The 13,314-nt window shown below is 46.9% G+C and overlaps 1 protein-coding gene across 1 annotated transcript in view; it reads left to right on the top strand.

Annotated features, from left to right (window-relative positions):
- Positions 1-13,314, top strand: part of CRMP1 (collapsin response mediator protein 1) — a 76,142-nt gene that overhangs the window by 50,284 nt on the left and 12,544 nt on the right. Inside the window, exons 4-7 of the mRNA XM_040420569.1 lie at positions 3,163-3,327; positions 3,883-3,944; positions 4,332-4,412; positions 8,328-8,396. Of these exons, the coding sequence (XP_040276503.1) occupies positions 3,163-3,327; positions 3,883-3,944; positions 4,332-4,412; positions 8,328-8,396 (377 nt within the window). The remainder of the gene's footprint in view (positions 1-3,162; positions 3,328-3,882; positions 3,945-4,331; positions 4,413-8,327; positions 8,397-13,314) is intronic.

Genomic DNA, 13,314 nt, shown 5'->3' with positions numbered 1-13,314 from the left:
TTTAATTACTTATCGTCACCGCAACGTCATCCCTCTGGCTTCGGGGGCCCTATGATTGATCCGGCCTCATGGCTCCGGGGTCCCCTTGACCGTTTTTCATGTTTTGTTTTGTTTGTTAGGGGTACGACATGGTTGTAGGCTGGTTAGTGTCCCAGGTTAGCTGTTGGAGGGGTCATGGCTATGCGAGTCCCCAAGGCATTCTGGTGCTGCATAAGTGGTTTAAAAAAAAACAAAAAAAACATAAGAGGCTTGCCCGAGTGGCTGTTCGCTTATAGGACCTCACGATTGGCACTGACACTTGTAGTTCGCACGGCCATCTGATACTTTTTTCCGCCATATGTGTCTCGCACGCATGGCTTCTGCCATAAGGGACTCGCACGCATGGCTCCCGCCATAAGGGACTCGCACGCATGGCTCCCGCCATAAGGGACTCGCACGCATGGCTCCCGCCATAAGGGACTCGCTGGAGTGGCTCTTGGCTTAGAGGATTTCACAATTGTCATTGACATTGGTAGGTCATACGGCCATCTGATACTATTTTCCATGGCACACCTTTCAGAAGTTTTATTTTGTTAATTTATATTTTACAGATTAGTACTAGCGGTTCATTTCAGCCTCATTTCATTAAGAAGCTTTACCCCATGTCTTTGTCTTTCTAGGTTATCGAGTCCCGGTTGATTACTAAACCCGTCGGGTTAAGCCCCAATCTTTTCCCCAGCCGTCCTCAATTCTAAGGTTCGCACCCCGGCGGCTGCCCGGCCCCATGGGCCCCTGGTGGTTGCTTCAGGGGTCCGACCAATGGTTGTCTGTCCACCTGTGCAGCTATGCTTTTGGTTTTGAATGACTCACATCTTTGCCTGCTTGCCAACTTATGTTATTTAGGTTTCATTTTAGTTAATGTCCGTTATTATCTCCATTTTCTGTCACGTTTCCCTTCGTCTTTTCAGGTCATGCAGTTGAATTCATGTTGGGGGTCACCTTCCACATCGGTCTGGTCTCGTTCCTAACGATATTTCGCCTTGCATGTTATTCAGGCCACGTAGTTTATCTTAGGTATCGCCTGCCACATCGGTCAGGCTCATGGTTTAATTTCACCTGCACCTTATTCAGGTCACTTATTATAGTCATAATTTCTTGATTTAAAAAAAAAAACCAAAACTCTGCCCCATGGCTTCGGGGGCCTGATGACTGCTTCGGCCCCATGGCTTCGGGGGCCTGATGACTGCTTCGGCCCCATGGCTTCGGGGGCCTGATGACTGCTTCGGCCCCATGGCTTCGGGGGCCTGACGACTGCTTCGGCCCCATGGCTTCGGGGGGCCCGATGACGGCTTCGGCCCCATGGCTTCGGGGGCCCGATGACGGCTTCGGCCTCATGGCTTCGGGGGCCCGATGACGGCTTCGGCCTCATGGCTTCAGGGGGCCCGATGACGGCTTCGGCCTCATGGCTTTAGGGGGCCCGATGACGGCTTCGGCCCCATGGCTTCGGGGGGCCCGATGACGGCTTCGGCCCCATGGCTTCGGGGGCCCGATGACTGTTTTCAGTCCTGCTGGTCTGATTGCCTGGTTGGTTGTCCATCTGGGCTGATTTTATCACATACATACCTGCTTTCCTAATTTCCTAATAATCCATGTTGATCGCTCACTTTATGTTTTGACCGCAAACTGGTCCGGTTCGCCCTACAGCATCATTGTCATGTCTTACGCAGATATTTTGTCTTGCTTTAATTGTTCATGTTTTCGTTCAGGTCCTGCCAGAGGAGGAACAAGTAGGGTAATTCCCTCTAGCATTTCAGTCTCCGATCGTAGTCGACCATATCTTGTCAACCAGGTCCCCGCGCAAAGTCTTTGCCTTTTTACCACGACTAGGAATTCATTTTCGCCGGTAGCTTCATTGCAATTGCATTCCCTCACTCATGGGAGGTCATAGACAGAATCTTGTATATTATGGCTTCGTAGCTTCTTGCCGCACTAACCTCAGACTCTCTACAACCACGTTAAATCGTGTTTTGGACAAGGTTCAGCATTTCCTCACAGTAGAAGATTCAGATAGTAGGTCGGTCTTCACGTCTCAATCGTTAAAACAATTCTCAGGGGCACACAGTAGAACAACGCGCGGACCACGGCTAGCAGATAGCTGTTGTCTGGAAAACTATTCAAGGATTCTCTTCCTATCTACATAGTCCTTTTTGGCCCTCATTCCTGCATAGTCTGGGCCGGGGGTCGGCGGCCTTCGGCGCTCCGGCTGTGGTGGGACTGCAGCTCCCAGTATGCACACTTGCTTGGCTGTTCTCAGAACTCCCGTGCAGGGTGACGGTGGCATGCTGGGAGTTGTGGGTGCCGGAGGTTGCTGAGCCCTGGTCTAGGCAGTTAGGTTTCGGTCCCACGATCTCCTGAGGCTAGGGCATTGCCAGTACTCCCTAGAACCAAAACTTTACAAGGTTCAGTTGGTTTTCATGATCCATTTCACAATGTATTCCCGGTCCTCCATTCCGCTTTGGGGCAGTATCCGCAATATTGAGCATCATTTCTCTGGCCTTGTCATCCACAAGATGGGTTGTAGGTCTCCTTCTGGCCTTGCCTCATACACCCCAAATTTTTCGCTTTAGATCCCTGACGCCTTGCAGTTGGCTTGGGGATTAGTTTGCACATGCCATTAAAGTTCCTTTTCTACCCTACTTGGCTTGGTTTTTGCCCACTTACAGGCCTATCCACGATCATGGCTTAGGGCACACAACAAGCCATTTAGTCAGGTCAGCTAAGACACGCCTAGCTCGGTTAGGTTGTTCCCGTTGTTTCTCTCCCTAGGGTTCTTCGGATATCTCTTGGCCGTAGCCATGACTACAAGTTGGTAAGGCTGATTAGTCAGCCTGCATTTGTGGGAGGGGCGGAGGCTCTTCATATACGAGCCACAGCCTCATTCACAGGCGTGTGTTCTCAGGTGCCCCACCCTCCCTCCCTTATCTTCTCATTTCCACAGGGTATGCCCACTTACAGGCCTATCCACGATCATGGCTTAGGGCACACAACAAGCCATTTAGTCAGGTCAGCTAAGACACGCCTAGCTCGGTTAGGTTGTTCCCGTTGTTTCTCTCCTTAGGGTTCTTCGGATATCTCTTGGCCGTAGCCATGACCACAAATAATGCAGTGTCTCTTCCCTTTTAGTTGACCATGTGGTTCCCGACCCTGGATCCAATATTTTGGCCTCATTTGAAAAATGGCATGAGGTGGCCGATACCAAATCCTGTTGTGATTACTCCCTCCACATGGACATCACCAGCTGGTACGATGGGATCCGAGAGGAGCTGGATATTCTGATGCAAGACAAAGGTATGGACTGGGGGTACACAGCCACCTGGCTCTCTGACAACAGAAAAGTCACGTTCTATTTTTATAAGGCTCTGTTCACATCTATATCATGGTTTCGGCACCGGATCCATTGCATGATGAAAACCTCCCCAGTGATTTATAATGGGTATATTGAATCTTAGGAAAAACCCTTTAAGCAGTTGCCACTTGCTTGTCAGGTTGCACTTGTTTTTCCTTCTCATCAGTTTTGATAAATCTTCCTTCTCCACCAAGAACTTCTCTCTCTAATGCTCCAGACTGGAGATCTGCAGTCATCTTCTCCTGGTGTACTGTACCATCAGAACATCTCCAGTATAGAAGGTGACCACACTGGTATCTACAACAGCATGGAGGATCCAGGGTGGTCACCAGTAGAGGTGGAGTTTGGAGTCATCCAGGGTCTCTATGGAAAACCCAGTGCTTCCAATCATTATTTATTTTACTGAGCGATTACAATGAAAAATTTCCATTTTCACCAGAGTTTTCCTTTAAACAGTCATAATGGTCCTGATATTTTTCCCCTTTTCCTCTTTACAGGTATCAATTCATTCCAGATATACATGGCCTACAAAGATCTATACCAAATGACGGATAGCCAGGTAGCTATATACTGCGTCTATATACGGGGATTCAGTGAAAACACTAGACGTTTGATTCATACAATGTAAAATATAATACCACCGCCATTGTGAGCTTGTTACTATGGGGAGGCATGGTACGCACCGTCTTGAAGAGCTTGTCCAGGGTTAGAAAACAAGTCTTCTTTTTCCAGAAACAGCGCCACTTATCTATGGTGACCGTGTCTGGTATTGCAGCTCAGCTCAAATGTATGGACCTGAGTTGTAATGCCAAACAGTTTATAGACAATAGAGGAGCCGCCTCTTGTCTAATCCCAGACGACACCTTTTATATAGTTGTTTTCTGTGTTATTTGTCTGCACAGAAATTACATAATCCTGAATGTATTATATATTTATTTATTTTCAGCTTTATGAGATCCTTACCTTCCTCAAGGGTCACGGTGCTGTAATTATGGTCCACGCCGAAAATGGAGATTTAATAGCTCAGGTGAGTGAGATTATTATTGACAACCAGTTAACCAGCAGACGTCACCCAGTACTCGTACCAGTAAGGCATCTTGCACACGACCATTCCGTTTTTTGCGGTCCGCAAACCCATTGTAGAAATGCCTATTCTTGTCTGCAAAACGGACAAGAATAGGACATGTTCTATTTTTTTTGCGGGGCCACGGAACGGAGCAACGGATGCGGACAGCACACGGAGTGCTGTCCGCATCTTTTGCGGCCCCATTGAAGTGAATTGGTCTGCACCCGAGCCGCAAAAACGGTGGCTCGGATGCAGACCCAAATAACGGCCACGTGCATGAGACCTAAGTGGTAGCATTTCTACATGCAACATGAACCCTTCTTTACAGTATGTGAAAAGATGTAGACTACTTTGTGCTTATATCTGGGCAAAGAGATAGATAGATAATAGATAATAGATAATAGATATATGTGAGATAGATATATGTAAGATAGATAATAGATAGATAGATGTAAGTTAGATAGATGATAGATATTAGATAGATGATAGATAGATAGATAATAGATAATAAATATAGATAGATAGATAGATAATAGATATAGATAGATAGATAAATAGATAGATAGATAGATGATAGATAGATAGATAGATAGATAATAGATAGAGGATAGATAGATAATAGATATAGATAGATATAGATAGATATTAGATAGGCAGATAGAGAATTGATAGATGTATAGATAGATAGAATTGATAGCTAGATATGGATATGGGATAGATACATATGGGAAACATAAAATATAGATAGATATTTCCCTATATTAGATACTACCTTTCAAAAAATAACACCCTAAATCTAGACCAGATTTGCTGTAAGAAAATGTTCCGTTCCATCTTATACTATGACTACTTTTCATCCTGTTTGAGAAGTGACCCCTCTAGAAAGTCATTTCCATGCTATTCTGGGTAGACTTTGCTGTATTTTCACTCTTCCCTTTGCTTTTGTCTGTGTCAGCTCAGCTTTTCGTAGTCAGGCAGTTCAATAGACTTATTTTTCTGTTAATAAATTCTAAGGCTGGTTTCACACGGGCGTTGCGGGTGCGTTGTGGGAAAAGATGCGGGTACGTTGCGGGAACATGAGCGATTTTGTCCCCGCGAGTGCAAAGCATTTTAATGCGTTTTGCACTCGCGTGAGAAAAATCGCCGTGTTTGGTACCCAGACCCGAATCTCTTCACAGAAGTTCGGGTTTGGGTTAGGTATTCTGTAGATTTTATTATTTTCCCTTATAACATGGTTATAAGGGAAAATAATAGCATTGTTAATACAGAATGCTTAGTAAAATAGGGATGGAGGGGTTAAAAAAAAATATTACAATTTAACTCACCTCATTCACTTGTTCGCGCAGCCCGACTTTTCTTCTGTTTTCTTCTTTGAGGAAAAGGATCTGTGGTGACCTCACTGTGCTCATCACATGGTCCATCACATGATCCATCACCATGGTGATGGTTCATGTGATGGACCATGTGATGAGCACAGTGACGTCACCACAGGTCCTTTTCCTCACAGATCATCAAAGAAGACAGAAGAGAAGCCGGGCTGCGCGAACAAGTGGATGAGGTGAGTTAAATTGTAATATTTTTTTTTAACCCCTCCATCCCTATTTTACTAAGCATTCTGTATTAAGAATGCTATTATTTTCCCTTATAACCATGTTATAAGGGAAAATAATAATGATCGGGTCCCCATCCCGATCGTCTCCTAGCAACCGTGCGTGAAAATCTTGCTTGCGGATGCTTGCGATTTTCACGCAGCCCCATTCACTTCTATGGGGCCTGCGTTGAGTGAAAAACGCACAATATAGAGCTTGCTGCGATTTTCACGCAACGCATAAGTGATGCGTGAAAATCACCGCTTATGTGCATAGCCCCATAGAAGTGAATGGGTCCGGATTCAGTGCGGGTGCAATGCTTTCACCTAACGCATTGCACCCGCGCGGAAAACTCACCCGTGTGAAAGGGGCCTAACTACTTGTAATGATAAAGTGACAAAATTCAGTTTTACTGCAGGATGTAAAACAATTTTTTGGGGGATTTATCAGCCTGGAGTGAAGCTTGCTGACATCCAGTGGCAAAGGGAGAACAGCAAATTTTCATAATTTCTATTTATGTGTCTAGATATGATAAAGACTGCATAAAATAAAATAAATGAGTCACCAAAAAAATGTTGGCACAAAGAATGTATTTTTTTTAAACATTTCAAGCTCTAAACGTAGTGTCCATATAAAATGAAGCCTGAGTTAGGCCTCATGCACATGGCCGTTGTTTTGGTCCGCATCCGAGCTGCAGTTTTGGCGTCTCGAATGCGGACCCATTCACTTCAATGGGGCCGCAAAAGATGCGGTCAGCACTCCGTGGTCCGCAAAATCCGTGCCGTTTCGCAATTTGCGGACCGTAAGACACACAACAGTCGTGTGCATGAGGCCTTAGATGTATTAAAACATTGGTATACAATGTTTGGAGCTGCGTCATTACCATTCAGGACACATCTTGCACACAAGTCATCCCGAGTCATTCTGTGTGCTCCTCTCCATGATTTATAGGACAGGGGGTAATCCTATTTCCTGCTGGAGAATTGCTCCCATTTAGTATTCACCTGCAGTCACATATTATATCAGCCGGCCCTGCTTAGTGTTTTATTATGTGCAGATGATAAGAGTAACGACAGATGGTTTATTGTGCAGCATTAAATTCCTCCCCGTCAGCGCATACATATACGGTATACAGCTCCATGATGCTGCATTATCTCTCATTGCCTCACTGTGTTGCTTGTACAGGATTGTGTGTGATAATGTAGCCCTATTAACTTCAATGGAACTGAGCTGCAATACTGAGCACAGCCTGTGGAAAGAAGAAAGCAGCCATGTTTTTTCTAATCCTGTACAACATCTGTGCCCGCCTACCAGCGCCAAGGTGGTCTCAGTCAGGCAGGTCCTACTCTAATCCTACCTATGCCGTATGGGCACCTATATTCAGGAGAGCAGACGCTGCACATATATTGTGCTGCTCCTAGTCAGCTCTGTGTGCATCAAGCAACGGGTAGGTGGGCACAGATGTGTTTTGATCAAAATATATTGGCTAAGAGTCTCAGATTTCATGTTTGCATCTATTGTTTCAGTGCATTATTTTCCGTGACTTTATAAATGTAGCCATGTACATCCGCATATTTACCATCATATCGTGCAGGATTTTTTGTATCTTTTTTCTGTGATTTTTTTGATTTGTCTTGAAGCAGCGGCATCTTCAGGTGCGAATGCGCTTCTATCCTGGGAATAGCATTTATGTGCACTTTTGCCCCACCTATCTAATAGGCCGCCTTGATTAGGTGGTACATATAGGTGTGTGTGCTCCTCCTCTCATCGGTTGCTGGATGCACATGGAGGTGACTAGGAGCAGTACACTATATGTGCGGGGTCTGCGCTCCTGAATATAGATGCATAACGGCATAGGTAGGTTTAGACTAGGACCTGCCTGACTGAGACCACCTTGGCGTGGGTAGGCAGGCACAGATGTGTTTTGATCAAAATATATTGGCTGAGAGTTTCAGATTTTATCATTAGAGTGAGGGCTTAGTCCATATGTTATGTTTGCATCTATTGTTTTAGTGCATTATTTTCCGTGACTTTAATCATGTAGAACCCCTTCAAATCAGTGGGGCATATTTTCTAATACCGTTCCTTTACCAAGTGGTACACAGGGATGCCATATGGTGCAAAATATGGTTCAGGTCTGACCTGAAAAATAATTCCCATAATGCATAGACATTTACATTTAGTAACTTTAGGTGACATCTCCTCCTTCTGTTCTATGTCTAGGAAGCTTTCATCATTTCAACATAAAAATATACAGTATATTTTTTTTTACATTTTTAATCAATAGGAACAAAAACGGATATTAGAAATGGGCATAACTGGACCTGAAGGACACGCTCTGAGCCGACCCGAGGAGGTAGGTACATTTTGCTGCAATCTTTTGTGCTTATTTCCAACTCTGATTTTCAGTCATTTACCACTAGTCAAAAAGTTTACTTCCACAAAATGAAAGAATGCCCTACATGGACAAAAAATTGTGAAAATAACATAGACTGCCTGCAGCTGACACCAGAGGGAGCAGGTGAGCTGACCGCATACTGTCTTATTATTGAGTTCAGTGTATGATCTGTATGCAGAAAGCGCCCTCTAGTGGCAGATACAGGTAAGAAATATGTTCTGTGTCAGAAAAAACAACATAATTAAGAAATGAATCAGCACATTTCATGTCTCTCCATATTTACCGCATGGAAGTTATTAAAACTATTTATTAGGGATTAATATTATGATGAAATATGATGCACATTTTGCATCGCTGGATCGGATTAGGTGAGATTCACTGAGTTAAGACTATTCATGCCTGGATCTTCTCTATTTTACCTTGAATCAGCAAAATTTTGAGCGGTGAATTATTTCGGCTCTCTGCTCTCAGGATTGTCCTTGAAAGATCAAGAGCCCGTGTTTAATTTAAACTTACAATGTGGATGATAAAATTTTCATCACGACCCATGTAGAAACCTTCCCGCTTGGCATCCTGTCAGCAATTTTTTTTTTTTTTTGCAGTGTAATTTATTTTTATTTTGCCATTTCAGTGCTGTGTTGCATTTTAGGCCCAGTATTGTAAGCTGATTCATTTAGTATTCTATCAGAGGTCCATTTTTGGGGAACTCACGATAGCCAAGAGTTGAATATGGTTGACTTCTGTCTGACTTTAGCTAAGACTAGACGGAGGCAGAAGAGCTGACTACGATATTAGCTCATAAGCTCCCCCTAGTGGTGGTTGCAGGCAGCCTGAAGTTTGTTATTTAACTTTATGTCTACGCAGGGAATTTGGAGCTCTATATCTGATTTGAGCATCAGGGCCTGTGTTAGGGGGGGGGGGGCAAACAGGGCAATGGCCTAGGGCCCCCATCCCTAAATGGGGCCCCTTGCTGAGCTACCCAGACAGAAGTGGAAGAGAGCTTGTGGCCGCACCTGAGAAGAGCACAGACAGCACAGCAAGGAGCGCTGGTCCCTGGTCTCCCGCCCAATGTAGTCCCCAGGGTCCTTATGCTGTAGTGAGGAGCTGGGGGCTGCATCCATAGCAGGGGCTCCACAGCAGTCAGGCAGACCTTGGCCCCTTCCCCTCTCTCACCGGAGGCCCTGCACTGTGAAGGTAATGGCCTCCTCTGCTCCTGTGGTTTACTGGGGAGTTCAGAATGTGTCGCCCTCTAATGACCTGACATGTGTGCTGCCAGCCCCTGTCTCCTCTCTGTGCTGCCCTAATAGGTGGAGCCGGACAGTCCAGACCCCGGACTAACAGTCAATGCAATCTACTTGGTCCAGAATGCTGCCTTTCTTCCATCATTTTAGATTGTTCAATGGAACGTTTCAGTCCCCAGGACTTTTCTCACATAGTATTTTTATAATGCTTGAGAAAAGTCCTGGTAAAAGGACCGAAACGTTGTATTGAACAACGTTTTGGAGCAGCATGGATTTTTTTTTTCTAGATAGGTATATAGATTTTAGATAGAAAGATAGATATGAGATAGAAAGATAGATATGAGATAGATATATATATTAAATAGATATGAGATAGATATGAGATAGATAGATAGATAGATAGATATGAGATAGATACAGGGGAGGGCTGGCAGCCTTAGTCCTGGGGGGCAAATCCAGTCAAGTGGCCCATTTTTAGCCCCGCCCATTATTAGAAGCCCCTCCTACATATAATAGGCCACTCCCAACACACACTGTACAGCTGACATTCTATAGTTGAGGCCTGTCTACATATCATACGGAGGGGAGGCCTGTCCTGGCTGCACTGCCTGCTTATACAACAAGCTACAGCCAGGAAGCTCCTCCGCTCTCCTCCCTCCCCTGATCCTGCTCAAGGCTTGTGGTTCCCCCCACCATCTGCCACCCGCCCGTGGCCTGCTGCCCCTTTGGCTGTCCTCACCCTGCTCTGAATCCTCCTTCTGCAAATGGCAGGGGGAGGAGCCGGAGCATCTCCTCTCCTACATAGCGCCCCCTACCTCTTACATCCAGTGATGTCACCTTTGTTGTAGACGTTCTCTTTCCTCATCTTCTCCATTCAGACCAGACCGCCATGATGATTTTTCTGCCATCTCCCGTCTCTGCAGAGATTGAGAAACAGACATTAGTTTCCTGCCAACCCCACTACTATACTGCAGAAACAGTCCCCCTGGAAATACTACTACCACACAGATAGTGCCCCCTTAAACAATTATTGGCACACAGTGCTCTAAAAAATAACTGCGCTCAGACACTAATAGTATAAAGATAATGTCCCCCAAAAATAATTGTGCTTAGCTGATACTATGCCAGGGTTCCCCCAAAGTAACAGTGCCCCCCAAAATCCCACCAATAGAAATAATTCTCTGCCAGAGCACACTTAGTAGTAATAATGCCCCTATAGTGCCCTAGTAATCATGTTCCTCATAGACCCCCAGTAGTAGTAAAGCTCCCCATAATACCCCCTAGTAGTACTAATTTTCCCTATAATATGACAGTACATGAAATACCCCCGCTTAGTGCCCGCAGTTGAGCTAATGTCTCCATAATGTATGCCAGTATAAAATACCCCTATATAGTGCCCCAGTAAATGCACTCATACTGCTCCTCTCCCCCTTCCCCATAGTGTCCCCCATAATATGCCAGTAAAAAAATGCCCCTTAGTGCCCCCAGCAGATGCCCCAATAGTGCTCCACTCCCCCATAGTGCCCCCAAATAATGTCCCATAGTGCCGCTCTCCCCTATAGTGCCTGCCATAATGTGCCAGTAAAAAATGCCCCCTTAGTGCTACCAAATGCCATAGTGCCACCCATAATGTTCCAATACAAAAGGCCCCTTTAGAGCCCCCACTTCCCCATAGTGCCCCCAAATAATGCCCCTATAGTAACACCAGATGCCCCATAGTGCTGCTCTCCCCTATAGTGCCCCCCAGAATGTGCCAATAATAAAAAAAAAAAAGCCCCTTTAGAGCCCCCAGATACCCCCATAGTGCTCCTCTCCCCCATGGTGCCCCCCCATAATGTGCCAGCAAGAAATGCCCCCATAGTGCCAGCTCCTCCAATAGGGCCAGCTCCCCTCATAGTGCCAGCTCCCCCCCCATAGTGCCATCCCCCTCATAGTGCCAGTTCCCCCATAGTGCCAGCCCCCCCCATAGTGCCAGCCCCCCCCATAGTGCCAGCTCCCCCCATAGTGCCAGCTCCCCCATAGTGCCAGCCCCCCCATAGTGCCAGCCCCCCCATAGTGCCAGCCCCCCCATAGTGCTAGCCCCCCCTATAGTGCAAGCCCCCCCCATAGTGCCAGCTCCTCCCCCATAGTGCCAACCCCCCCTATAGTGTCAGCCCCCCCCCATAGTGCCAGCCCCCCATAGTGCCAGCGCCCCCATAGTGCCAGCTCCCCCATAGTGCCAGCCCCCTATAGTGCCAGCTCCGCCTATAGTGCCCCCCCAAAGTGCCAGATCCCCCCCCATAGTGCCAAATCCCCCCATAGTGCCAGCTCCCCCTATAGTGCAAGCCCCCCCATAGTGCCAGCTCCCCCTATAGTGCAAGCCCCCCCATAGTGCCAGCTCCTCCCCCATAGTGCCAAGCCCCCCCATAGTGCCAGCCCCCCCATAGTGCCAGCCCCCCCATAGTGCCAGCCCCCCCATAGTGTCAGCCCCCCCATAGTGCCAGCTCCCCCATAGTGCCAGCTCCCCCATAGTGCCAGCCCCCCCATAGTGCCAGCTCCCCCTAGTGCCAGCTCCCCCTATAGTGCCCCCGCATAGTGCTAGCTCCCCCAAAGTGCCAGATTCCCCCCATAGTGCCAAATCCCCCCCAAAGTGCCAGCCCCCCCTATAGTGCAAGCCCCCCTATAGTGCCAGATCCCCCCTCCCCCATAGTGCCAGATCCCCCCCCATAGTGCCAGCCCCCTATAGTGCCAGCTCCCCCTATAGTGCAAGCCCCCCCATAGTGCCAGATCCCCCCCATAGTGCCAGCCCCCCCTATAGTGCCAGATCCCCCCCATAGTGCCAGATGCCCCCCCCATAGTGCTAGCTCCCCCAAAGTGCCAGATCCCCCCCCATAGTGCCAGCCCCCCCTATAGTGTAAGCCCCCCCTATAGTGCCAGATCCCCCCTATAATGCCAGATCCCCCCATAGTGCCAGATCCCCCCCATAGTGCCAGCCCCCCGCAAAGAAGAAAAAAAAAACCACACTAATACTTACCTCTATCAGCAGCGATGCAAGCCTCTTCTGGCCTGTGTCCCTGCTGTGTGCTCAGGCGTCGCGATGATAATGACGTCATCGCACTGCCTGAGCCGGCCTCTGATAGAAGGGGAGGGACACGCCTCTCCCTCCCCCTGCCCCACAGCACACACAGCACGGCCGCAATGACATCCAGGGCCGCGCCGCCTGTGGTAAAGATCGGCGGTGCGGCCCTGAAGAATAAAAAAAAATATATATCTTTTTTTTTAAGACGGGCGGCCCAGCGGCCGTTTATTTAGGGCGGCCTGGGGGGCAATTGCCTCCCTGCCCCCCGGCCCAGCCCGCCCCTGGATAGATATGAGATAGATAGATTTGTTGCACTTAATGTGATGTTAGGTGACAAAAAATTGCTTTTTTGGGAATGTTTTTATTTTATTTTTTTACAGTGTTCACCTGAGGGTTTAGGTATTCTGATATTTTTATAGAGCTGGTTATTACGGACGCGGCGATACCTAATATGTATACTTTTTTTTTATTTATTTCACTTTAACACAATAATAGCATTTTTGAAACAAAAAAAAATGATGTTTTAATGTCTCCATGTTCTGAGAGCTATAGTTTTTTTATTTATTTTTTGAGCGAT

Source organism: Bufo bufo, chromosome 2 (genome assembly GCF_905171765.1).
Source record: "Bufo bufo chromosome 2, aBufBuf1.1, whole genome shotgun sequence".
In the NCBI taxonomy this organism is placed as follows: domain Eukaryota; kingdom Metazoa; phylum Chordata; class Amphibia; order Anura; family Bufonidae; genus Bufo; species Bufo bufo.
The sequence above is the reverse complement of the archived record's forward strand: the minus strand, read 5'-3'. Positions and strand labels throughout refer to the sequence as shown.